At 50.9% G+C, this 27,179-nt stretch overlaps 1 protein-coding gene across 1 annotated transcript in view; it reads left to right on the top strand.

Moving 5' to 3' along the window:
- The first annotated feature begins 12,697 nt into the window (after positions 1-12,697).
- Positions 12,698-27,179, top strand: part of MAP2K3 (mitogen-activated protein kinase kinase 3) — a 43,530-nt gene continuing 29,048 nt past the window's right edge. The window contains exon 1 of the mRNA XM_004381023.2: positions 12,698-12,896. Coding sequence (XP_004381080.1) covers positions 12,848-12,896 — 49 coding nt within the window. The 5' untranslated portion in view covers positions 12,698-12,847. The remainder of the gene's footprint in view (positions 12,897-27,179) is intronic.

Here is a 27,179-nt window from a genome sequence, read left to right as displayed (position 1 = left end):
TCCCTGGACTGCTGTGCCTCATTAGTCCCGTTTTGTTTTATGGGGCTGTCCAATCCCTGGCTGAATGGTGAACCTCAGAAGTGACTTCACCACTGAGTTAAAATGGTGGCTGGGGGCCATACTCTCGGGGATTCTCCAGACTCTTTCAGATCAGTAAATCTGGTCTTTTTTGTGTGTGTTAGAATTTTGTTCTACATCCTTCTCTAGCTCTGTCCAGAACCCTCTGTTGTGATCCCTGTCAGAGCAGTCAGTGGTGGTAGCTGGGCACCATCTAGCTGTATGGGTATTTTTTTCATTTCGTTTGTTTTTGTAGGTTTTGTTTTTACAGAGACTTTATGTTTTTCTTCTTTATTTTGATGAGTAGGTTTGTTAACTTTCTTTGTGGTTACCTTAAAATTTACTCTTATCTTCCTAGGTTTGAACCAGTCTATTATTACTTGGTATCACCTTGCCTTCCTCTCCATCAGAAGGTTCTATACCTACACCGTTTATTGCCTCTTTTATTGTTCTGATGTTGTTGTCATTTACAGATTAACCTCTCTGGTTCCCTGCTGTAATTTTTTTGGTTTTGGATAGTCCTTCAGAGTTCATTTCCTAGGTTGGTATCTGGCTGGTATGATCCTAGATTCAGCCTGTGGTCTGATGTTGTTTGTTCTCAGATTGAAGGACTCCCTTTAATAATTCTTGCAAGTTTCGTTTGGTTTTTATATAGTTTCTTAATTTCTGTTTATATGGAAATGTTCTAATTTCACCATCATATCTGAATGAGAGTTTTGCAGGATATATTATTCTTGGCTGGTGATTTTTTCTTTCAAGGTTTTATACATGTCATTCCATTGCCTTGTTGCCTGCATGGTTTCTGCCAAATAATCTGAGCTTAGTCTTATTGTTTCTCTTCTGTATGTGACTTTTTGTTTTTCTTGGCTGCTCTTAGGGTTCTTTGTTTGTCTTTGGTTTTGGCCAGTGTGATTATGATATGCCTTGGTGATTTTCTTTTGTGGTCTATCCTGTATGGGGTTTGTTGAGCTTCTTGGATGGTCAGCTTTTCATCTTTCATGATACTGGGGAAGTTTTCTGTTAGCAGTTCTTCAACAATCCTCTCTGTTTTCTGTTTTCTCCCCCTGTTCTGGAACTCTGATCACTCGCAGATTTTTGCTTTTGATTGTATCCCACATAATTCTCAGGGTCTCTTCATTTTTCTTTGTTCTTTTTTCTGATTTTTCCTCAGAGTTGTATCTGAGTGTTTGTCTTCAGTTTTGCTGATCCTGCCTTCCACCATTTCAAATCTGCTCCTCAGCCCTTCTATGACACTGTCCATTTCTGAAAACTTGTTTATCTTTTGGATTTCTAATTTTTGTTTTTGTATGATTTCTAGTTGTGAATGTATTTTGGCAGTTTGTTCCTGCATTATTTTCCTGAATTCTTCCATTTTTTGGACTGTATTTTCAATGAATTTGTCTGCCTTTTCCATGAATTTGTCTCTTTTTTCCTCATTTTTGTCTGCTGTTTGCTTCAACTCTTGGATAGCTCTGAATATTAGAGACTTGAATTCCCTATCAGGTAGCTCTAATGCCTTTTCGTCTACTGGAAAGTCATCTGGTGTTTTATTTTGGATGCCTACTGGAATCATCCTGTCCTGTTTTTGTAAATGTTTTGATATTGTCTGCTGTCTTTGGTACATTCAGTAGTTATTTTCCTCATTTATTGATTGTAGATTTGTTTGTTTTATCCTGCTTTTTAGTTTTATTTGGTTACGTCTGAGCAGGCGGGCTCTGTGTTCTTTGTTGTTTGCTCATCTGTAGGCACCATACTTTTCACCTCCTTCTCCAATGGGCAGGGTCAGTCACTCAGGTGTGGTACAGCAGGGCAGGTTAAGCTGAAAGGGAGTTGCTAGAATGGGTTGTTTGTGGTACTTTCTAGGGCGGACAGGGCCAGCCGGGAATTAGTGCAAGCCAGGTTCTGGTAGGCTGTGCCTGTGCTGCTTAGGTGTTTGATGTTCAGCACACAATGCAGGTAGGCAGGAGGGAGGGGGGAGATTGTTACTTGTGGAGCTAACATGGGTATGGGAGGAAGGGAGAGAGGAGAGAGGAACCGGAGCCAAAAACATACAAACAAACAAGCGAGAAAGAGTTCTTAGGGAGCATGCCATTGAACTGGAGAGATGAGAGACTGAGAAATGGAGAAAAACAAAAAGAAAAAAAAAGAAAAGGGTAAAAGAAAAACAGAATACATTAAAATTAGGAAAAAAAAGAAAAAAGAAAGAAAAACCCCCAGGGATCCCACCAGTGTAGTACTTCACGGACCGGGAAAGTTGCTCCCAGGCCTTGAAGTACTGCCTGGCTAGAAGTGGTAAAAGTGTTACACAGCTCCAGGCATACAGGAGACAGGAAGAGAAAGTAAGTATAAACAGACGAGAAACTGGGAAATGAAGAAAGATAAAAAGGGAAAAAGAAAGAAAAGAAAACAAAGCAAAGAAACAATACAAAGAAACAAAACAGAAAGAAAAAAGAAATGCCCCCAGGGATCTCACTGGGCACCTGTGCAGAGTGAGGGAGTAGCTCCCAAGCTGCACAGTAGTGCCCGGCTAGAAGGGGCTTCCAAGCCGAGAAAAGGAAAAAGAAAACAAACAAAGAAACAAATCAAAACAGAACAAATCCGAACAAACAAACAAAGAAAAAGCCCCGGGGATCCCACCAGCGTGGCGGCAAGGGCCGAGAAGCAGTTTCACAGTTGAGTGGTGTTTCAAAGCCTTTCTGGAAGAAGCAAATATGGCACACAGAGCCAGTTATTTGAAAGACAGGAAGGAGAGGTGGTGAGAGGTAGGGGAGAAATCAAAAGAAGCAGAAAAACACAACCCCAACAGCCCACAAATGGCTCTCAGGGAGCCAGCCAGTGCCGGTGGGTGGGATCCAAGCGCCACCAGGGTGAAGCTGGTAATTTCTGGCCAAGAGACTGTGGCTGCAGGAAGCAGAGGAGGCTGAGTGTGGGTGAAGAAAGGTAAGCGGTGGGAAAGCGTATATTGCTGGTTACCAGTTATTCTGTCTCCTGCTAGAAGCTCTGTGAAGTTGCTTTCTCATACCCACCCCCAACCGCAACATTTACTGAGTGCTCCTTATATGCCAGGTGCTATGCTAAGTGCTTCATGTGCACTCTGAGAAGTAGAGATTTTACCAGTGAGGGAGCTGTGCTCTGGAGAGGCTAGCACTTTCCAAAGATCTCCTTGGTGGTATGTAGTGGAGCCGGAATTTGAACTCATTTAACTCCAGAGTCCACCTTTTTAATCATAATCCTGGGCATCCTGAGCACAGGATGAGTCTGCTCCAAAGTGGGTATGTTGTTGAGTCATTGGAACCTGCCTGGCAGGGACCTCCCCAAGGAGGTTATCTGGAATAAATCAGGGTCAGAAATGCCACTGGGTGCAGGACCCAGGCAAGTTATGTGACTGAGGGAGATAGGCTGTGCGTCAGACAAGAGAGAGTGATGTGAAGTACAGCAAAGTGGGGATCAGCTTCTGCTCACTCCAGCTGACTGTTATGTGGAGGGCTGATTTTTCAATAAAACCTACCGCTGACCTTTCGGTTAGCAGCTGAGCTCTTAACCACTGAACCATCAAGGCTCTGATTTTTCAACAGGAGCTGGAAATCAAACTAAAAAGTGAGATCTCCTGATTTTTAAATGATGGCAAAAAATTTATAAATTATGTATGTCTACAACTAACTCGTGTTAGTTGGGAGAGAAAGCATGAGAGAGAGCAGATATGGAGAATTGTTAAGACTTGATGGCTCCAGGTGAAGGTCATATACGTGTTCATTGTACTATTCTTGCCATTTTCTTTGGTAGGTTTAAACTTTTTCAAAATAAAAAAGTGGCGGTAAATAAAGAGATAAAACCATATTCAACATGTGACTCTTGGTTAGACCTAGTCTAATAGACATTTGGGGGACAACTGGTAACTTGCGTCCATGTATTAGATGCTTGTGGAATGATAGTTAATTTTCTGAGGTGGAATAATCATATCACGGTTACTTAGTGGAATGCCCTTCTTCCTAGGAGATACATGCTCAAGTGTCAGGGGCAAAAGGTCATGATATCGTTAACTTACTCTCGAATGTTTCAGAAAACAATGTACATCTCTATGTAGAGAGGGAAAGAGAGAAGAGTGCAAAAGTGGTGAAACATGAACCACGGCCTACTCCAGCTGCAGCATGAGGTGTGCATGGATTATGATTTTAAATTTTCATAATAAAAATTTAGAGGAAAAATAGACAATGAAAAGGAGCAATGTCAGTGAAACAAAACATATGTGGGTGCTAGAAATGACCTCTAATTTGCAACTTGTCATATGGACCAATCTACTCCCACTGCAAGATGGAGAAACTAAGGCCTGAAGAGCAGGGGAGAGAGTCTATTTTTCACTCATCCCCCCTCATAAAGTTAGAGGAGGTCAGATGTCCCACCATGCCTGTCACAGTTTGAATTATGTCCCCCAAAAAATGTGTGTATCAATTTGGCTGGTCTATGATTCCCAGAATTGTGTGGTTGGCCTCCATTTTGTGATTGTAATTTTATGTTAAAGAGGATTAGGGTGGGATTGTAACACCACCTTTAGCCAAGTCACATCCAATGTAAAGGGAGTTTCCCTAGGGTGTGGCCTGAACCACCTTTACCTTACAAGAGATAAAAGGAAAGGGAAGCAAGCAGAGAATTGGGGACCTCATACCATCAAGAAAGCAGTGCCAGGAGTAGAGTGCATCCTTTGGACCAGGGTCCCTGCGCAGAGAAACTCCTAGTCTGGGGAAACACAGAAGAGAAGAAGGCCAACAGAGAGAAAAAGACTTCCCCTGGAGCTGACGCCCCAAATTTGGACTTTTAGCCTACTTTGACTGTGAGGAAATAAACTTCTCTTCGTTAAAACCACCCAGTTGTGGTATTTCTGTTATAGCAGTACTAGGTGACTAAGACAGTGCCATTTTTTGAAAATGGTGTCAGAAGCAGGATTCGTTGCAATGGCTCCAGACTCATGGATGCATGAGACTTTGTAAGAGAAAGAACAAAGGGGTGTGGGAAATAAAACTTTTGATTGTTGATGGTTGTTGTTACCTGTAATGGCTGAAAGGAAAGTAAGAGATGTTATACTGCAGCTGAGGGGAAAAAAGCTGCATCTGGAGTGGCTTGGGGCAAAATCTAGGCTGGTTAAACAAGATGATTGATAGGAGGCCAGGGTCTTCTGGTACACCCCAGCCAGAGGCCCTAGGCCACATGTATATCAATGGGAAGATAGTCAAGGTGTGGGGAAGAGAAGATGAAACTGGAATGTTAAACAGGGTTATGTGTTTATTCGAATGTATTATGGATGTTGAATGTTTCTCCTACCTAGTGTTGTAAAACAAACCTACGTGTATGATGGAAATGCATATTGGGTATTTTAGATTAAAAAACAGAAAGAGTGTAACTCTGCCTTCAGCCAATACTTGATTGGATATGCTAAAAGAGGAAGCAGGATTTGCCCTAAAGAAACACAGATTATTGGTTTGAATGCATTAGTCCTGTGTGTAGAGTATTGTTGGTTTGGGTTGAAAACCTGAGCCCCACGCAGAATCTTTCCAGTTGTAAAATTTGCGTTTGAATAGAAATGCAGACTAATCCAGAACTGCTGGGAGAGCAGGAAATTTGCATATGAAGAAAGGACAAGCAGAAAATAACTGGGGAGCTATTTGAGATGTTCTCATCTCTTATCTAGAATGTCCTTTTCCCCACAATCCTATTAAAAAAACCAAACCTGTTGCCATTGAGTCAATTCCAACTGATAGCAACCCTATAGGACAGAGTAGAACTGCATAAGGTTTCCAAGGAGCGGCGGGTGGATTCAAACTGCCAATCTTTGGATTAGCATTCTGAGCTCTTAACCACTGCACCACCAGGGCTCCTCAATCTTACTGGCAAACTCTTATTCATCCTTTGAAGCCCTGTTCAAATATCTGCCACCTGATAAGCTTTCTCCAGCCCTGGCCCAGGTTGGCTCAGGCACAGTCCTATGGCCTCCTGCAGCCCACCCTGAGTATCATCATTATGTGGGTATGGGTCCGTCTGTCCTATTGGCCTGGAAGGGTTTGAATCTTGTTCATCCCCCCGATTCTACAGAATGGGAAACTGAGATACATCAACCACTGTCCAGGGCTTTTTTTCCTTCATTGTAAGGCTTCCCTTCATTCCCCAATTTTAATGAGGTATAATTTATGTACAATGAAATTCATTCATTTAAGTGTACAGTTTGATGGTTTTTGACAAATGTATACAGCTGTATAACCACCACCACAATCATGATATAGAATATTTCCTTTAACCCAGAAATATCCCTCGTGAGTCTCTGCAGTTAATTCCCTTCTCCCACTCCCAATCCCTCAAAACCACTGATCCAGTTTGTTTCTATGGGTTTGCCTTTTTCAGAATATTGTATAAATGGAATCATATTGAATGTAGGCTTTTGGTCTGACTTCTTTCACTCAGCATAATGCACTTACGATCCACTCATGCTGCAGTATGTATCAGAACTTCATTCCTTTTTCATTGCTGAGTAGAATTCCACTAATGGACATACCACAATTTGTTTATCCATTTGCAAGTTCATGGACATTTGGGTTCTTTCCAGGATTTAGGTGTTATGAATAAAGCTGCTAGTAACTTTCATGCACAGGTATTCTGTATAAATAACAGTTTTCATTTCTCTTGGTTGTATGGTATATGTATATTTAACTTTATAAGAAACGGTCAAACTGTTTTTCAGGGTGGTTGCACCATTTTACATTCCCATGGGCAGTGTGGTTCCTACCAGAGCTGCAGCTCCTTCGCATGCCCACATCTTCGCCAATACTTGGAATTGTCAGTCTTTTTGACATTAGCTATTCTAACAAGTGTGCAGTAGCATCTCATTGTGGTTTTAATGGGCTTTTCCCTAATGACTAATGATGTTGAGCATCTTTTCATGTGCTTATTTGCCATTGCTATATCTTCTTTGAGGAAGTGTCTGTTTGAATCTTTTGCACACTTTTTGTTGGATTGTTTGCTTTCCTATCATTACATTACAAGAATTCTTTGTGTATTCTGGGTACAAGCCCTTTATCAGACATGTGTTTTGCAAATATTTTTCTCCTAGGGTTGTTTCGGATTAGATAACCTCATCAAAGCTCGGTAAGTGGGTGCTCTTATCATCATCATCATTACTACTATTTTTTATTGTTCTTTTTTGTCATTGTGGATTGGCTGAGGCTTCATGCCCCCCAGCCCAGAACTCCCAGTGGCTCCAGAGTCCCAGGATTCCTTGGTGGTGTTTGTTGTTTGTAATGTTCATTTATCAAAGCCTGCCAGCTGGCCTAGACTGTGGGGCCGGGCCACTCCTGGGAGAGGTGGGGGGTTCAGCTGAGGCCTCAGGACAAAGCCCCAGCCCTCACCTACCTCTGGACCAACATCCCACAGCCCTTGTGGGCTGGAGCACGTAGACACATTCCCTCATTTGAGCCTCACCACAACATTTGGCTCTATGTTCGTTGCTGGTGGGAATGTCAAATGGTACAGCTGCTATGGAAAACTGTGTAGTGGTTTCTCAAAAAGTTAAACATAGAACTACCATATGACTCAGAAATTCTTCTCCTGGGTATAGAACTGAAAGACTTGGAAGCACGGACCCAGACAGATGCTTGTACACCAACGTTCACTGCAGCATGATTCACAGCAGTCATAAGGTGGGATCAGTTCAAGTGTCCATCAGCAGATGAATGGATGAACAAAATGTGGCACACCCATGCGATGGGGTACTACTCAGCCATAGAGGGAAAAGAGGTTCTGATACATGCTTTCACATGCTACCGCATGGATGACCCATGAAAACAACATGCTGAGTGAAATAAATCAGATACAAAAGGACAAATATCATGATTCCACTTATATGAAATATCTAGAATAAGCAAATGCATAGCAATAGAAAGTAGGGGGAGGGAGGAATGGGGAATTATTGTTTAAGGGGTACAGAGTTTCTGTCTGGGTTATGAAAAAGTTTTGGAAACAGATAGTGGTGAAGGTCCCCAGACAGTGCAAATGGTTTACTAACCTAAATGTTGCTGATTTGAACCCACCCAGCAGTGCCATGGAAGAAAGTCCTGGCGATATGCTTCTGTAAAGATTATAGCTAAGAAAACTCTACGGAGAACAGTTCTATTCTGTAACACATGAGGTCGTCATGAGTCAGAATTAACTTGACAGCAAAGGGTTTGGTTTTGATTTTGGATAGTTGCACAATATAGTAAATGTAATTAATGCCACTGAACTGTACACTTAAATATGGTTAAAATGGCAAATGTCATGTCATATGTATTTTACCATAGCAAAATTTAAAATGTAAAAATAAATGATAAAATCTCCTCTAAACAATAAATAAAAGAGGTATTTACTTGTCTTTGTCTAGACTTTTCCTGAAAGAATGCACAAGGAGCTGATGATGCTCGTTGAGTCCTGGGAGGACACCTGGGTGGCTGGGGGACTCAGGTGGGGGCCATTTTTTTTGCTCTATTTCTTGTTACCTTTTTAATTTTGAACCGAAATTTTTCCTCCTCCAGGAAGCCTTCTCTGATTTCACTGACCGAGAGCGTCCTTCTCTTGTCTAAATCTGGCTGCCCCACAGGTACCTGGGAGGTACCTCTCCCCAGCCCGCCCCTTGTACCTTTTGGGTCAGACTGTGTGACCCCTGAGGGAAAGGCCTCTCAAGTTGAGGCTTGTTCTTCTGGGGAGCCCAGACGCCCAGCTCAAGTCTCGGGTCTTATTGAATTCTGACTGTGTGCCAGGTGTGATCTCAACCTAAGTCTTTAAAAAAATTTTTTTAAATTTTGGTAAAAATACATACAACACATCCTAACTCTTTAAAGTAAGGACTATTTAAACCCTATTTTACAGGCGAAAAACTGAGCCTCAGAGAAGTTAAGAGACTCAGTAACTTGCCTGGGGTCGTATACTAGTAAATGGTGCAGTCAGAATCCCACCCCAGAGGCTCTTAGCAGCTCAGCTGAGCTGATGGAGCCTGGCTTAGCGGGCTAGTCCTTCCACCCAGCCCTGTGCTGCTCGCTACTGCTCTGCATGAGGCCTTAGGCTCATGCCTTCGGGTGATGACCAGTGTGTGTGTGTGTGTGTGTGTGTGTGAGAGAGAGAGAGTGTGTGTGTGTGTGTGTGTGTGTGTGTGTGAGTGTGTGTGTGTGTGTGTGTGTGTGTGTGTGTGTGTGTGGATGGGGGGAGGCCCAGAGGAGGGAGCAGTGATTCTACCTGTAACACCAGGGAGGGCTTCTGGGGGAGGTGGTACTGGCCTTAGGCTTGGAAAGATCAGGTGGCTACCAAACTCCTCAACTCTCCGCCAAGCTCGTTATCTTCTCGCCACAGAAGTAACAGAGATAATAGTTGTATGGACTGTGTTGGGGTGTCAGGAGCCTTCCTCCATTCCACAATTGCTCACTGGCACCTACTGAGTGCTGTAGATGACCATAGGCCCTGCAGTGACCAAAGCAAAGCCATTGTGCTCATGCAGCTGACATTCTAGTGAGTCAGTGAATGTGTGCACAGGGACACGGCACTGACTGTTTTGATAGTGGAGCCATTTCACTTGTATGGATTCATTTAACTTCCATGCATTCAACCTTAGAGATTGGGGTGGGTGGTGGGTAACAATTTAAATCCACCACCCGTCTGTCAGTTTGTCATACTGCAGTGACTTGTGTGTTTCTGTGATGCTGGAAGCTATGCCATCAATATTTCAAATGCCAGGAGGGTTTTAGAACTCTCTCTTTGGCCAGGGGTGGAGGGTCTGAGGGCAGGAAGCACAGACAAGAGACGGGCAGAGGGGGTATCCCGATGTGGCGTGTGGTTGGTGGTGGGAGTGTGAGAGGTGAGGGAGGGTGGCTGACCCTGCCCACAGCACTAGAGAGAATGGCTACTGCTGGGGAGAACTGAGGGAAGCATGGGGGAAAGATGTACCAGGCACAGGGGACAGCAAGCAAAGGCTGTGAGCCAGAATCCGTACTGGTATGTTCTAAGGTGAAAGGACTAGCTCAAGTGGCCCATTTGAAATAGAGTGCTCTGGGCCTCTTTCCTCCCTGAGCACCCAGAGTGGAACGGCCTGGATGGCTTCCTGTAGGAGGTGGCTCACAGTGTGTCCACAAGCTCACCTCTCCTGGGCAGCTACTATGTGCCAGACCCTGTGCCAGTCACTTTCAAGCACAAGTTCAGGGAAGTCTCACTGTCCCTGTGGGACAGATAAGTAAACTGAAGTGTGGAGCTGTTCAGTGACTTGTCCAACGTCTGGAGTTGGGAATCGAACCTGTGCCTGAGTCCAAAGCTCAAGATTTTCTATCCCACTGCCTAGAAAGGACGAGTGTTATGGATTAAATTGTATTCCCCCAAAATATGTGTCAACTTGGCTACCCATGATTCCCAGTATTGTGTGGTTGTCCACCATTTTGCGATCTGATGTAATCTTCCTGTGTTGTAAATCCTACCTCTATGATGTTAACAAGGCAGGATTAGAGGCAGTTATGTTAATGAGGCAGGACTCGATCTACAGGATTAGATTGTATCTTGAGTCCATCTCTTTTGAGATAAAAAGAGAAGCCAGTAGAGAGGAAAGGGACCTCCTACAACCAATAAAGAAACCCTAGAGTGGAGCATGTCCTTTGGACCCAGGGTCCTTGGGCTGAGAATCTCTCAGACCAGGGGAAGATTGATGACAAGGACCTTCCCCCAGAACCGTTGGAGAGAGAAAGCCTTCTCTTGTAGCTGGTGTCCTGAATTCGGACTTGAGGTATTTTTGTTATAGCATCACTAGATAACTAAGACAGTGAGTGAGAGTTGTAGGAAGATAATAATGATAATTATAAGGCTGTTTCACACACTCCCTTATCTCATCTGGCCCTCCCCACCAATGTGTGTGTGGGGACCTGTGGGGTCATCCCTGTTTTACAGAAGGGCAAACAGAGGTCAGCCCCCTGCTCCAAGTGTTTTCAGCAGGCCTGTCCACTCAAGTCACATGAGGTCCCCAACAGGTGAATCCACACCCATGCCTGCCCAGGGCAGGGACTGACCCCCTTGACCTCTGCAGGCCCTTCCTGTCTCTCTAGCCTGTGGCTTTTCATCCTGGTCACTTGATTCCAGCGCCAGATTGGTCGGTGGCACCTGAGATCTCCTGAGCCTCCAAGTGAGAGCAGAAGGGAGAAGGTCCAACCAGCCATTACACAGACGAACAAACAGGGCCTCAAGAGGGGACAGGAGAGGACCAGGCCAAACTGCAAGCCTGGATAAGAGCTTGGTCACGCCAGCTGAACTGAGTAACCGAAACCAAAAAACCAAACCCATTGCTGTCAAGTGGATTCCAGCTCATACTGACCCTATAGGACAGAGGAGAACTGCCCCATAGGGTTTCTAAGGCTGTAAATCTTTACAGAAGCAGACGGCTGCATCTTTCTCCTGTGGAGAGGTTGGTGAGTTTGAACCACCGACGTTTAAGTGAGCAGCCCAGCACTTTAACCGCTGGGCCACCAGGGCCCCTGAACTGAGTAAATGAATTGAGAAGTGCCACTCAACTCCCTTATACTCAGTGTAGAACGGGAGAAGGGGCGGGTAGTAACAACAGTAACCATTAAAGCTACTTTTCTTGCCTCTTAGCCAGCCCAGTGGAGCTCCCCCCGCACCCCTACGCCCCAGGCAGACACTGGCTGGAGGAGAGTGCTTGTGCGTGGATGCGCGCAGCCCTTCGCATACACTGAACAAACACGTCCTGAGTGCCCGCGGACGCCCATCCAGACCTCGCGAGCAGCGCCCAGTGGCACGAGCTGCTATCGTACTATTTTACAGAGAGAGAAACTGAGGCTTAGGGTTGTCACCTGAGTCACCCCTGGTAATCCCCGCTGGAAAGTTGCAGTCGGGATGGTAAACCAGGTTTCATCGGGGACGCACTTTAGCTCCCCCACAGCACCAGGTCTCCCGCCGCTCTCCGGGGTTTCGGGGTTTTCCCAGACGACACACCCCAGGTCGCGCCCCTGCACCTCGCGCGCATGGGTAGGCAGGGGAGGGGGCGCTGGGCGGGGCCTGACTGTTTCGCAAGGAGGTGGGCGGGGCTTGGCTCTTTGACATGGAGAAGGAGGGGTCCGGCTCTGGACCTAGTTCCCCGGGAGGAGGGCGGGCTTGAAAGGCAGTGGGCGGGGCCTGATTCTGGGCGAATGGAGTCTAGGCCTCTTGAAGGACAAGAGCAGGCCTAGCTTCTGATGGGCCCCGAGACGCGCCTTGGAGACTAGTGACCATTCGGGGCGGGGCCTAATGCCTGACGGGTTGGGGGCGGGGTTCGGAGGTTCCCGGGGGAAGTGAGCTGGGCTTGGCTCTTCACAAGCAGCGGCAGGGGCCCGGCTTTAAACGGAAGGGGGCGGAGCCTGGCTGGGTCCCGTTTCCCGGGTGGCGGGCGGGCTTGACAGGCAGTGGGCAGGGTCTGTAGCTGAGCAATCGGGGGGCGAGGTCTTGTGCTTGACTGGCAGGGGCGGACCTGCAGTTTGATAGGCCGCGGAATGGGTCCTGGAGACGGACTACCAATCGGCGCGCAGGGTGGGGCCTGCGTCTCGGCGCAGTCCGGCTCGGCCCCCGAGGCGCTGCCCAGTCTAGGTATTGCGCCGCCCGCCGCGTACGCGTTTGCTCACTGCTGTTCGTTTGTCCCATCTCGCTCGCGCCGCCTGCCCGCCCGTCCGCAGCCATGAGTCCCCGCGGCCCCAACCGAGCCCGCCGCCCTCTCAAGTAGACCTCTTCGCTGCGCCGCCGGACCGCCCGCACCATGGAGTCGCCCGCCTCGAGCCAGCCTCCTAGCGCACCCCCGTCCAAAGGTAGGAGCCAGCCGGGACCTGCGGTCGGACTCCCGCCTCTAGGCCGGGCCCGGGCCTGCCTGCAACCCTGGCCTCCTTGTGGGCCCGCCCATCCGGACCTCAGCAGCACCCCAGGTTCTCAACCCCGTTCAGCCCCGGTTCCGACTCTGGGCTGGACCCCTTCTGACTCCCAGTGTGGACCTTGGGGCTGCACGCAGGCCTGGGAGCTCCCAGGGCTGACGGAGGCTGGGACCGCACTCTGACGCCCTCTCCGGTCGAGAATCGAGAACGCTCTCTGACTCCCAAGGTGGGCCTTAGGGCTGCATCCTGACCAGGGGACTCCCAAGCCAGGGTCCTCAGCGTCCTGATCCCTGGGCTGTGTCCAGGCTGGGATTTAACTTTGATCTCCTCCATCTGGACCTCAGCAAGTTCCCCTGGTAGGACCTCACTGTACCCATCACCCCAGGCGGGTACCCTGGCTACACTGCAGCTCAGAACGGCCCCTTTCCCGTCTTGCTCTGTCCCTGTGGGCCCCCACATTGCCCCATCCCTGCCGGCTGCACAGGGCTTCTCCCCAGACGCTTCTGCACCGTGCTTTCCACACCCCACCCTGCAACTCTGGTCCCCGGAACCACTCTAGGTTCCTTGTTAGTCTGTGGCCACTCTCAGGCCCCCACCTCTTCTGACGTTCAGCTCTTCCTCTCTCTGACTCTCTTGTACCCTCGTGTGCCCACCTCCACACCAGGCCTATGTCCTGGGGCTCGGCCTCACTGCCAGGCGCCAGGCTGGTTGCTGCCAGGCCTGTTTCGCCTGGCAGCCAGTGGGTCCTGGGCCAGCTGCCAGGCCAGGGTGCTTACCTCGTAAGGGGCTTGCTCTGTCTTTTCCAAGTCACAGGCCTTCCTGGAAATTTTTGTGAGGTGGCGGCCAGGCGGGATTTGTCATGCAGAGGGGGGAGGATGGGCCTGGAGGGCAAAAAGGGGATTTTTTTTTGCAGGAAGAGGAAAGGATGTTTTTGGTGTGTCAGAATCTCAGCAGACTGGGCTGTATGAAAGATTTCCAAACCGGACATAGTTGTGATGAATGGGCTGCCTCCCCCAGCAGGCCCTTTGGTGCCCCGGGGCCTCAGTCAAAACGGGAGTAATCACACCTTCCTTCCATGGATGTGTGATGAGAGGTGATGCATATTACAGTGCATGTAAAGAGGTGGAGGATGTTGTGAAGAGCTCAGTGCAGTGCCCAGCACATAGTAGGTGCTCAGGAAGGGACAAGGCTATGCATATTTCCATGTTGCAGTTTCTATTTTTGGAAAGGCCTCAGCCATCCTGGGTCAAGGACGTGCGTCTGTTTGAATTGCAGCTGTGGAGTGAAGCAGGTCACAGGAGCACTTAGTGGGTCCCCAATCAGTGTTGGAGGGGCCTGGGCCATGGGAGGGTGTTTGGGGTCCTGGGATGGGTGTGGCCCTGCCTGGCCCTACTGCTTGTGGCCTCAGTGGCTGTGGGCCAGAGCCTGGCTGGGTGGGCAGGATAATTATGTCTTACATAAGTGAGAGGCTGGATCCCTGACCATTGCCCAACTGCTGTGAGTAACTTGGGAGGCACTCACTGGGGGAGGTGGCAGGGGAGGGGCACGCTCTGCACAGACCTCATGGAGTTTGGGAGCCAGTCAGCAAGACACTCCCCACTCTGGAGCATGGTCTGAGCCGGCTTTGTCATGACACGCTTAGTTTTGCCAGCAGCCCCTCGGCCTCCTTGTGTACTCTGGGGTGGAAGGAAGGGGTTGAGAGCAATGTGTTTGGAGGCACTTTTAGCTGTTCCAGGCAGGGTGCCTCATCAAAATAGAAGTTAGAGTTGCAGGGCTGTGAAGGGAGAGGGGCCATGGGTGGTAGGCAAAGGCAAGTGGGGAGGGACCCTGCTGGGCCCTGGTGCTGGGTGACTTGAGGCCTGGCACTGCCCTCTCTGGGCCTCTGCAGGGAGGAGGCTAGGGTGTTGGCCTATCTGTGGATCCAGGGAACAGGTGATGTGGGAGGGTTGGGTGGAAGGTCAGGGGCCTCCCCTGTTAGCCTTTTTGGGGTTGGGACAGGATGTGGTGCCCCTTCTCTTTTCAGTGTGCCACACGTCCTGTCATTTATGCCTCTTAGCCTCCTGACGTCATTTTACAGATGAGGACACTGAGGCTCAGAGGCGTTAAGTACCTTGCCTGAGGTCCCCAAGCCAGGAGGGTTGGAGGCAGGATTTTAGCTAGGACTGTGTGTCTGCTGTGTGGTCTCCCCCATTTACCCCCACACCCCATTCCTGTGCTGGATGCTTGAGCCCTGTGCTGGATGCTTGAGCCCTGTGCTGGGGCCATCTCCTGGCCAGTCTCAGACTTGGAGGATAGAGCAAGGCAGAGACCATGCCTTCTCATGTATGCAAAGCCCTTTACAATTGGCACATGGCGCACACTCACTGTAGTCTGTCTCATTTGACAGTTGACAAAACTGTCAAATGGAGGAGACAGAGATGCTGGACTGAGTCCACAGGGCTGGGGTACTGACCCAGTGTACTCCACATCCTGGGCACAGGGCCCCTAGCACCCAGCTCTTCTCAGTTTTCTCAGAAGAGTTGGAACAAAGCAGGGAGGTGTTGGCACTTGACCTTGAAGGAGCTTTGCCTTTGAGCTTCCTTCCTTGCAGTGGGTGCCTGTCCCACCCTCCTTGCACCGAGATTTTGTCGGCGCCCTGCAGGTGGAGGGTTTTCCATGAATGCACCTTCTCACTGCCCCCCCGCCCCCCCCATCGCTGTCTTTCTGGCTGCTGTCTCTGGGGGCAGTGGGCAGGGGCACATTTCATAGCAAGGCCCAGTCTGCTGTCTCCATGTCATGTTCAGGCACCCACGTGTCCTGGCCCATTCATGGCACAGACCTCTGAGCCCTGGCCCCTGAGTGCTGCCCTGGGTGGGCCCTTCCCTGTTAACCCCCACAAAGGGCCTGCTGGGGCTGGACTGCCTCAGCTTCCCAATGGAGATGCCAGGCTTCGGGAAGCACCCTGCCTGCTGTGGCTGCTGGTCACTGTCCCCACTGATGGGAGGGTGGCACTGTGGGGACTTCCCCCACCCCTGGCATGACGCACAGGAAACTATCAGCCAGCCTGAGCTTGGGGCTAAGGGAGCAAAGTTCTCAGCTGCCTGTGTGGGGAGAGGCTAGGGCAGTGGGAAGCTTCCGGTGGGTGAGTCATCGGGCACTGGGCGCTGACTCACCCCCCGGGTGTGCCAGCCAGCCGACTGTTGCTGAAGGGCCTAGTGGGAGAGGGGCTTCGTGCCGGGCCTTGTAGGCTGGCACCTGGCTCAGAGCTGGCGGCTGGAGGTGGCCCCTTCCTGGGGCTGGGCTGGACTGGGACCCCTGGGCTGGCCCTCCCAGCCCTGCCTGCCCCGCCCAAGGGCTTCCTTTATTAGGCAAGGGGCTCTGCTTCCTCTTGCTCACCAAGCAGGTGGCAGTGGCTATTGACCGCCCTTGGCCCAGGGGACTCCCTGGGGCTCGGCCAGCTGCTGGGAGGTCCGGGAGGCAAGAAGCAGAGGTGTTGCAGGGGGTCCGTAGGTCAGGGTGGGCTGGGATCTGGGAGAGAGTGATGGGGAGAGGTTAGGAGCTCAGGCCTGGTCCAAATCCCAGCTGTGTGAAGTTGGACACGTCAAGTCCAGAGCAGTCTCTGCATGCTGCAAACGACTTACGTCCCCAAGGGATGGCCCAGCTTGCAGATGAAAAGCTGCAGTTTCCTCACCTGCAGAATGGGCAGGGGGCTTACCTGCCTGCCTTGCTGGCAGCCACAAGGATTGGTGTAAAAGCTCTTAACCAGGTACTGGGCATAGCAGGGCTGCCTCTGGCCCGAGGAGCACCACGGTTGGCGCGAAGTGGGACAACAATCTGGGCTCTGGAGTGGGTGGGTCTGGCTTCAAATCCTGCCATGCTACACTGCTTCCTTGCTTGGGGAGGTTGTGTTCTCTCTCTGACCCTCAGTCTCTTCTTTTGTAAAGTGGGACTAAATGCCCCTCTCTGGCAGGGTGGTGGTGAAGACTGGAGATGGTGTTTGTCAAGTGGATGGCATCTGTTATTATCTTCTTACTGTTACGGACATGCTGCTGCTGTTCACTTGGGGATGAATGAACAGCGCTTGTAGGCATGAGGTCTCCCTGGCGGTAGGATTCTTTTTTTTTTTTTTAATTTTAATTTTTTTTTATTGTTGTAGTTTAAGTGAAAATTTACAATTCAAGTCAGTCTCTCATACAAAAATTTATACATCCACTGTTATGTGACCCCAGTTGCTGTCCCTATACTATGACAACACACTCCGCCTTTCCACCCCTGATTTACTGTGTCCATTCAGCCAGCTCCTAACCCTCTCTGCCTTCTCATCTCACCTCCGGACAGGAGCTGCCCATTTAGTCTCATGTATCTACTTGAACTAAGAAGCACACTCTTCACAAGTATCATTTTATGTCCCACAGTCCAGTCCAATCTTTATCTGAAGAGTTGGCCTCAGGAATTGTTTTAGTTCTGGGTTGACAGAGAGTGCAGGGGCCATGCTTTCTGGGATTCCTCCAGTCTCAGTCAGATCATTAAGTCTTGTCTTCTTACTGGGATTTGAGTTCTGCACCCCACTTTTCTCCTGCTCTATCAGGGACTCTCTGTTGTGTTTCCTGTCAGGGCGGTCATTGGTGGTGGCCGGGCACCATCTAGTTCTTCTGGTCTCAGGCTAATGGAGTCTGGTTTATGTGGCCCTTTCTGTCTGTTGGGCTAATACTTTCCTTGTGTCTTTGGTGTTCTTCATTCTCCTTTACTCTAGGTGGTTGGGACCAATTGATGCATCTTAGATGGCCACTTGCTAGCTTTTAAGACCCCAGGCGGTAGGATTCTTTATGCCAGCCGGTATTTACCAGGCTCTAGGGCCTCTTCCCCATGGGTCCTCACTCTGGGGCTTGGGGCTTTCCATTGCCTCTGGGCCTTCCTGGAGGGCCACTGGGGACCCAGAGAGCTGGAGTACCTGGCTGTATCTGCATTTGGCTCTGCCCCTCCTTGCTGGTGGCTAGTCTCCAGCATCAAGGCGGCACCAAGAGGAACAAGCCCAGGGAAAGCTTTCTGGGCCATCAGTTAGTGCCAGGCTTGGTGCTGGCTGCGGGACGTGGTAGTGACTCCTGACCCCATGGGGCCCTGCCTGGGAGCAGAAGCAGGTTATAGGGCAGTTGCTATGGGTGCTAATTCTTGTCAGAAGATGCCAGTCTGGCCAAGCAGGAGGACACCCTGACAGGAGCTCCCCCGCCCCCCAGCGGATGTGGGAGGTAGGAAGGCCTGCCTGAAGCTCCACGCCTGACCCGGGACCTGCAGCCCCCCAGGGCCCAGTCACGCCTTGCTGTGCCCTCAGCAGTGCTTCCTGTAGAGGGCGTCAAGGCCAGTGCCTTGTTACTGTAGTCAAGTGCTTGTGTACATGTGGCAGGCTTATGCCCACATCTGCAGCCCTGGCCGCACACACAGTGGTCCACGTGGGCATCACTGTTGTGGGGCTGGAGCGAGCTGGGAGCAGGTGGTACATGCATCCGGGGTCTCCTCTACTCCTGAGCCTTTTGTTTTAACGTCTTTCTGCCTCAATTTTCTCGTTCAAAAGATGGAGATAATGACGGGACCTAAACTGCAGGGTTGTCACAAGGCATCTGTGAGGTGATGTAAAGAAGTGCTGATTGCGAGGCTGGCTCAGAGCGTGTGCCGGTGTGTGTTTGCGTGAATGGCACCCCAGGAGGTGTGCAGTCCCCAGCCCCCATGCTGCACCCGCACTTCCAGCTCTCCCTGTCTATACCCCATGTGATGACAGCTAAGGGTCACCTGGGCCCATGGATGCAGAGCAACATGGCAGGCCTCTGGGCCAGGCTAGGGAAAGCCTTGGGTGTCACCTTGCCTTGGGTGACATTGAGTTGAGGAACGTGCTGTGCATAAGCAGGTGGCTAGTCTTGGGGTGGGCTGGGGACTGCCTCATCCCAGGTGGCCTGTCCTGGATGGGGTGGGCAGGCTCACCAGGCAGCCTCAGGACTTCTAGCGGGGGGGGGGGGCTGGCTCAAGGCCCATCTCTGCCCCACTTTCTTTCTGACCTTGGCAAGTCCCAGCCCACCTCCCAAGCTTCAGTTTCCTCCTCTGAATGAAGGGAATGAGTAGTGCCCACCTCCCTCCCGGCTGATGCTGAGTGGGAAGCGGTGGGACTTGTCAGGTGCAGAGCCACCACACGCACGCAGTGCTGACTTGGAGCCTGTGCTATGGTTGCGTCTCTACCACTAGGAATCTTCCTTCGCGATTTCTCCCCGTAGGTCCCATGTTTCAGTGCTAATGGTAACAGAAGCAAGAACACCATTTGTCAAAGAAAGGTGCTTCTGCTGTTTTGTACATGCTAAGGGCTTGCCTGGGGGCTGTCTGTGCTCATGGGGGCTGGTGGTGACCTGAGCAGCCTCACTTGGGTCCCCAGTGATCCCTCGCGTGAGCCCTGTTCCTGGGTGGCCCCTGATTGGACGCCTGTTCTGTGCCAGGTATTATCTCACTGAACCCTTGTGGTCACTGGGAAGTAAACTGAGGCCAGAGTCAGGATCCCCAAGGCCCCAGCACTAGTGCATTCTCTCCCTCCTCCCCAGAACCTCAAGGAGGGATGGAGGCTCAGGGAGGGGGAGCAGCTTACCCAGGGTACACAGCAGCTCAGGTCTCCAACAGCCACACACCAGGCCTCCCACTCCCTTCCAGCTGGCCCCTGCTGGTAGGTGGATCCAGGCAGTTCCATGCTTGGCTCTCTTGGGGAGAGAATCGACTCAACAACAACAACATATTTAAGTGGCAGATACTGCATGTGGTTAAAAATTTTAAAGGTACAAACAAGCAGTTTTTTGCTGCCAGAATATTCTGTGCAGAGATGAGCGTTTTCTTTCACACAATTTGCTGTTCTCCTTGCTGTTTTCTCTTATTGTGTCTTGGAGATGACCCCATCCCTGCTAGGGAGTGCATACCCTGGCATTCCACTGATGGGCTGAGCCAAACCCTAGCCAGTTCTCTACCTCTCCTGATCTTTTGATTTTACAACCCCAGTTAGGCCTCAGTTTTCTCATCTGTAAAATGGAGATCATACTAGTACCTAACTCACAGAGCTGCGAAATCGTTACATGAGATGTAATTGAAGTAATAAGCACAGGCCTGGCACACAGTAGGTGCTCAGTAGTGGTTATTTTTTGTTTCTCGTGAGAGTCATAGTTTAGGGATGAATTCCCTGAGGTGGGATTTCTGAGTCAGGGGCAGTGGGGTGGTTTGGGGGTCCAAAGTGTCCTCCAAAGAGGTGCCGTGGGGACTTCATACACCCTCTGGCATCAGGAGCAACTCACCATAGACTGGATTCTGTGTCCAGCACCTGGGGTGACAGAGGGCCCAGTCCACTGAGGTCTGGTCAGGGGGACAAAGGGTATCTCTCGCTCCTGCTGAAGCTGCTCAGTGGGGCGACCTGTGTGCCTGTCTGCTGAGGGGAGGCTACTGACCGCTCCCTCGACTGATGTGCTGGCTCCCAACGCCACTGTGCCACTCCCCCTTTTCCCGGCCCAGGTGCCGTCTGCTCTCAGGGCCTTTGCATGAACATCCCTCCCTGGACGTCTCTGGGGCTGCCTCCTCCTCACCATTTGGCCTCCACGAAGCTCTCACCTCAGAGAGGGCCCATCCACCTGTCCCCTTCCTGGTATCATTTTCCTTTAGTGCTTTTAGCCCCCTGGGAATTTTCTGTAAGTGTTGTATGGGTTTGTTTTGTGGGCTTGTGTGCTGTTTGCTCTTGTCTGTCTCTCCCATTAGACCCGGTTCCACTGCTGACATCTGGGCCTGGATCATTGTTTGCTGTGGGGGACTGCCCTATGCATTGTGGGGTGTTTAGCAGCACCCCAGCTGGGACCCCCTAAAGTGCCAGGAATACCCCCAGTGGTCTCCAGACATTGCCTGTGTCCCCAGGGGGTGGGCTTGCCCCTGATGAGGACCACTGCTGCATTACAGCCTAACCGCTGGGAGGCCTGGACCCTGACTATGCTGGAAAGCCAGGTGCTGTGATGGACCAGAGGATGGACCTCCCACCTAGACTGTGCAGGGAAAGCGGGGCTGGGGAAGTGCCCTGGCTGGCCAAGTGGGCAGCAAGCAACTAAGGAGAGAGAGGCGGGCACATATGGCTCAGACAGTCACCTGTGGGATGGGTCCAGCTCACAGTGTGCTGGGCAGGGCATATTCCAGGCCTGGCATATAGTAGGTGCTTGGTCAGTGAGAGTCCCCCTCTTCTGCCACCCAGGTCTCCTCTCCAAGTCCCAAGGGAAGGCCACCAGGATCTCGGGGTGGAGCATACCAGTGGGGCAGTCCAGGAGACCCTGAGAGCCCAGTAGTGAGGGGCTCAACCTCCCCTTGCCCTGCCAACGCTCAGGGGATGCCAGGGTCCCAGAAGAGATGTCATGGGGCATGATTCTGGCATCAGGCAGACATGGGCCTGAACCTTGTCCTTGGGAAGCTGCTTAGCCTCTGAGCCTCAGAGATTTTCCCTATGAAGTGGGGACGAGGAGACCCAGCTCCCGGGGCTCCAGTGGGATGACTGTTGGCACAGCTCGCTGAGGGACGTGCGTGAGGCTCTGCTTTGGGCACACCACACGGATCTGCCCAGCTAGCATGGGCGATGGGGCTGCTGTGTGGTACTTCTAGAGCCTGGGTTGTGACTGCAGACTGTTCAGCCCAGGCTGGGGCTCAGCACAGCCCCACAAACATTAGTAGCTGAGGCACATCTATTGCCCATATATAGGGTTGCCCCTCCCCTTCTTGGGCCTCAGTTTCCCCAGTGGTGCAAGGGGAGTTGGTGGCCTAGTTTCTCTTTGTAACTGTCTGCAGAATAGAGTTGACTGGCTGATGTGCAGGGGAGGGGAGGAACATGGATAGGGTTGGGGAGGATGGGGCAGTCCCCATGACCTGCATACAGAGGTCCTGGTCCCAGAGGTATCCTCTGACCCTAAGGCAGGCAGTTCCTTACTGATGGGCTTTCTGGGCCCAGGATTTTTCCAGGGGAATTGGGGATCACAAGAAACAATTGAAATACCCCAAAGTAGGAGCTGGGACAATCAGTTAGGAGCAGGTTTACGTTTGTAGTGGAACTGTGATGTAGCTGAACATAACGAGGTGTGAGATCCCTGTGTCAGGTGAGACCCCGCCCTGATGAGCAGGTCCCAGAACAGCAGCATGATCACGTGAACTTAGACCCTCTGCATACCCCTGGGATGCAAACGGGGAGAGCTGGGTGGGGAAGCGTCTCTCTGGCTGTCTCTGTTGATGCTCAGACGTTCAAGCCAGATGAACCTGTCTTCATGTCCATTCTCTACCAGATACTCACTGTGTGACCTTCGTCACTCCCCGCCACTCGCAACCTCCTCGGCACAATAGGACTGTGAAAGCACTTCCTTCACAGAGCTACCAAGACGATAAAAGAAGGGGCGCCTGGGGCTATCTCAGGAACCTCAAGTTTGCACATGGCCAGCCACATCTTCTGCAGGTCCGACTCCCCTAAGTCACTCTGTCAGTACTGTCACTGGCCATACCTCACAAGCCAGGAATAGCTTTTTTATCCTGTTTTACAGTAGGGACTGCTGACGCCTAGAGGGTTGAAGTGGTCAGCTGAGGACACAGAGCTGGGACGCGGCAGGGGTGGCACGTGAATCCAGGCTGTCTGTGGGCCACCTCTATGAGACCATCACTATAGAACTGTAGCTGTTATGTTGGATGTGAAGGAGACTAGTGGAGTGAGGGAGAGCCAGTAGCCAGGGTACTGCCTGAGTGGGTAAGTTAAGAATAACGTACAAGCAAGTACAGAGTTTAAGAGAAGAGCATTCTCAGCAGGGGGAACAGCATGTGCAAAGGCCCTGAGGTGGGAAGGAAGGTGTCTCACTCAAGGACAGTCAGGCCTGAGGGGGAGAGAGGGGGCAGAGTGGTGGATTGGTAGGAGTCCGGGCTCCTCTTCTCACATAGTGACAGCTGTGTAACCTCAAGTCAGCTGCTGTGTTCCTCTCAGCCTCAATGTCCTTGCTTCCTCTTTGCGGGGCTGCTGCAGCGCTGGTGTAAGCTCGAGGACACACAGATGCCTGGCACTGCCCCTGCCCGCCTGGGTGCCCTGTGAGCTGAGGCTGTGTCTTGCTGTGGTTTGCTTGTAGTGGCCTGCCAAACCTCTGTTTGTTGTGGTGACCGTCACCACTGTGGGTGCACCTGGGCAGCCTCGGATGGCCCGGCCAGCTGGCCCAGCCCTGAATCTGTGGCAAACAGCAGCAGCAGCCGTGGCCTGTTTCTGGGTTGTCTCCATGGTGGCTTCACCCACTCCCTCTGACAGCTGGCAGGGTACCCTGTGGGGCCTGGGTCACTCCTGATGCAGGCTTAGTAACCCCGATGGGGTGAGTGGATCGTCTGTACTAATGGGTAGTGGGTAAGGAGGCCAGCTCGCACAGCTCTCTGCCCACCTAGCCAGCATGCTCTGATCAGGCTCTGACTGGCCACCGGAGTGGGGCTTGGCAGTGCCGTGGCTCTGTACACAGCCTTGGGGCCGGCCTGGCGTCCGGGTGCCCCTGGGGTGTCTCTTGGGAGAGGCTAGATCCCTTCCCCCTGGGGCTGTCCTGTTTCCTGGTGGTTTGGGAACAGCTGGGCCTGGGCCTTCTCTTCTCTGAAGTAGCAAGTGACATGTCCCTTCACAGTACCAAGGACAGGAGAGAACGGTGCTTCCAGCTACCTGCTTGTGCCGGGTCCCACCCACCTACTGGGCCTGAGGGCTGTGGGTACCACATACTCAGTGCAGAAATGAGGCACCGGCGCTAAGCTGGGAGTGGCAGGGGCCACATCTGAGCCTGGTCCAAAGGAGCTCCACACAGCTCCTGCAGGTCACATGCAGGCTGTCCACAGGTCCCTGGTGGCTGGCATGGGAGGGGGGTGGAGGCTCAGGGAGGTGGGAGTAAGGGAAAGCTCTTGTGAGAGTACAGCCAGTGGGGCTGTTTCTGCTCTTGGTGGTTTCAGGGAGCCTGCTTGAGTCCCTGCTCTGCCACCTGTGCTGAGTAGCCTTGGGCATGTCATCCTTCCTGGGGATGGAGCTGCCTGCAGGGGTGCCTGGAGCCAGAATCTGCATGCACTCCCAGGCCCACTCCTTGCCAGCACGCTCCTCAGCTCCCTGACCGATGGCACCCTCCCTGCAGTTAACCCTGCAGGGTGTGGACACTGGCGTGTGGACAAGCCCAGCCCCTCACCCAGTCCCTAGTGGGTGAGGGTGCCGGCTCAGCGCTCAGCCTGTCTGCACCCTGGAGAGGGGAGCAGGGTATCCCTGGTGGCCTTGGAGAGGTTGGCAAAGGGGAGAACTTAGTGGGGTAGGAGGGGAGGTGGGCATGGCTCTGACCTCCAAGGAGAGTGAGTCTGAGGTCCGACTCCTGGCCCTATGCTCCCTCTCTGGGAGCTTCAGTCCCCTAGTCCTCAGTGGGTGTTCCCCCCTCCCCAGGACAGTGCATGCTGTGGTGCTGAGTGGACCCTCCTGGGCCCCCTCTCACCTCACACTCCTGTTGGCTCAGAAGGCAGCTGGGGGTGATCCTCATAGATGGGGGAACTGAGGCCTAGGGAGGCACTGAGATGTGCCCAGGGGCTGTGGGCAGGGGTGAGATAAGGCCCCAGCGTCCAGCCTCTAGGCATGGTGGGCTTATCCTGCCCCTATAAGTGGATACCCCAAGGCCCCCCACTCTCCCATCCTAGTTTGGAGGGAGCTAACAATGTCCCCTGCCAGGAGCAGGTGTGAGTGCCTCGGTTGCCCCATCTGTAAAATGAGGATTAAGCCACTCTGGCCTCATGGGCTGCCAGTCCACAGGTAGGGAAGCTGAGGCTGAGAGAGTGGCAGGGGCTGGCCCACACCCATGCAATGGTCCGTGCCAGGGTGCCCCCACCCATGGACTCGGTTGTGGAGACCCTCGGGCTCTGCTGTGCATGGTGCCCACCCGCTGGGGCTTTGGAGGGACCAGGACACGACTTAGCGCCTGCTACTGCCCAGCCCGGCCAGGGCCCCCCAGCCTGTGTCTGCTCAAGGCCTTCAGCCACCCAATGAGACAAACAGGAATACTGAGGCTGGTGGGGTGGTACAGCCAGGACCTGAACGGGGGTTTGCTTCAGGCCCCCTTCCCATGGTCACTGTGACTAGTGGAGGTGAGTGCTGGATGGTGGGAGGGCAGGGACCTTGCCTCAAACTGAACCACTCTGACAGGCTCTGCTTCCTGAGGCCATGTGGCCTAGGCGGGCTGCTGGGCTGCAGAGGGTATGCAGTAGGGGCCTGGCTGTGTGGTTCTTGGTGGGAGGTGTGGCTGGCGGTCCCATCCCAGGAGCCATGGAGGGCTGTGGGACTGGAGCCTTCCCAGCTTGTGCATTAGAGGCACTGTTTGGGGCCAGTCCTACCTCCCGGCTGTTATTCAGCTGCTGCCCCTGCCTGCTTCACATTTTAAGACTCAGCTCACAATCAAAAAGGACAAGTATTGTATGACTTCACTTAAATAAAAAGACAAGAATAGGCAAATGTATAAAGACCCAAGTTTATTAGTGGTTACCAGGGGCAGGAGGGAGGGGAAATGGAGCATTGAGTTTCAGTTTATGGTTGTCTTAGTTGTCTAGTGCTGCTGTAACAGAAATACCATAAATGGGTGACTTTAACAACTGGAAATTTATTTTCGCACAGTTAAGGAGGCTAGAAGTTCGAATTCAGGGTGCCAGCACTAGGGGAAGGCTTTCTCTCGCTGTCAGCTCTAGGAGAAGGCTTTCTCTTCTGGCTCGTAGGAAGGTCCTTGTCTGTTTGAGTTTCTGATCCTGGGCAGTCTTCATGAGACTTGACATCTCTCTTTCCCTCATCTCTGATTACTCGCTTGCTTGTTTAATCTCTTTTATATCTCAAAAGAGATTGACTAAAGACACACCTTACACTAATCCTGTCTCATTAATGTAACAAAGACAACCCATTCCCAAATGGAATTATAACCACAGGCATAGAGGTTAGGATTTATGACACATATTTCTGGGGGACACAATTTAATCCATAACAATGGTGATGGAAAAACCACATTGCTAAACCGTATGGGGCAGTTCTAGTCTGCCCTGTATGGTCTCTATGAGTTGGAATCGACTCTATGGCAACCTGTAATGAGTAGGGTTGCATAACCGATTAATGGATTTGCTTTCAGTAAGTTGTACACCTGTAAAAAGTTGAACTAACAAAAGTTGTGTGATAGATATATTTACAACAGTGACTGAAAAAAAGTGTAGCTGCTGAGGCTGCTATGTACAACCAAACACCTCATGGGATTTGGTTCCTTGGTTGAGAGGTTTAGGGTCATGGTTTCATGGGACATCCCAGTTAATTGGCCTAACACCGTGTTTAGTGCTTCTGTTCTACCTTCTAGTTTGTTGCATAATGCTCAGGTCTTAAAAGCTTGCAAGTGGCCATCCAATGTATAACAGTTGGTCTCTATTTGCCTGGAACAACAGAGGAAGGAGAGTCAGGAATAGGAGGAGGAAATGGAATACGTGCCTAATTGCCTCTGTGAACAACTACTTCCTTTGCCATGAGACCAGAAGAACTGGATGGTGCCTTGCTACCTTGTACTGAACAGTTTGATCAAAGATTCTGCAGAAGAATCCTGATCAAAAGGGACAAAATGCAGGACAGAATTTCAAATTCTTGGGGAATCTAGACTTTCTGGAGCCGTGGAGGATGGATGAACCCCTGAAACTATTGCCCTGAGATAATCTTTAAACCTTAAACCAAAAATATCCCCTGAAGTCTTCTTAAAACCAAACAATAGTTTAGCATAACTAGTAAATAATGTCTGCCTTGAGCATTGTGCTTTTTTAAGATCTAGCTATATGGGATCAAATTGATAACAGCAACTCAAAAGATTAGATAGGAACCTTAGGGGGCAGTGAGTTTATGTTAATGGGGAGGAACAACTTGGAAAAGGGGGTGAGAATGATTGTGCAACTTGAAGTTATCAATGTCTTTGAATTGTACATGTAGGAATTGTTGAATTGGTGTATGTCCTGCTGTGTATATTTACAACAACAACAAAATTATATATACATGTATATATATACGTATATATATGAATGTTTATGTGTACATGTATATTTATACGTACATATATAAATGTATATATATCCATATATACACATATAGGTATATGTATATATGTATACACACATATACACACACACAGATATATGTACACACACACACACACACACACACACACA

This window comes from Trichechus manatus, unplaced genomic scaffold (genome assembly GCF_000243295.1).
Source record: "Trichechus manatus latirostris isolate Lorelei unplaced genomic scaffold, TriManLat1.0 scaffold00080, whole genome shotgun sequence".
NCBI lineage: Eukaryota > Metazoa > Chordata > Mammalia > Sirenia > Trichechidae > Trichechus > Trichechus manatus.
This window is presented reverse-complemented; position numbering and strand designations above follow the sequence as displayed.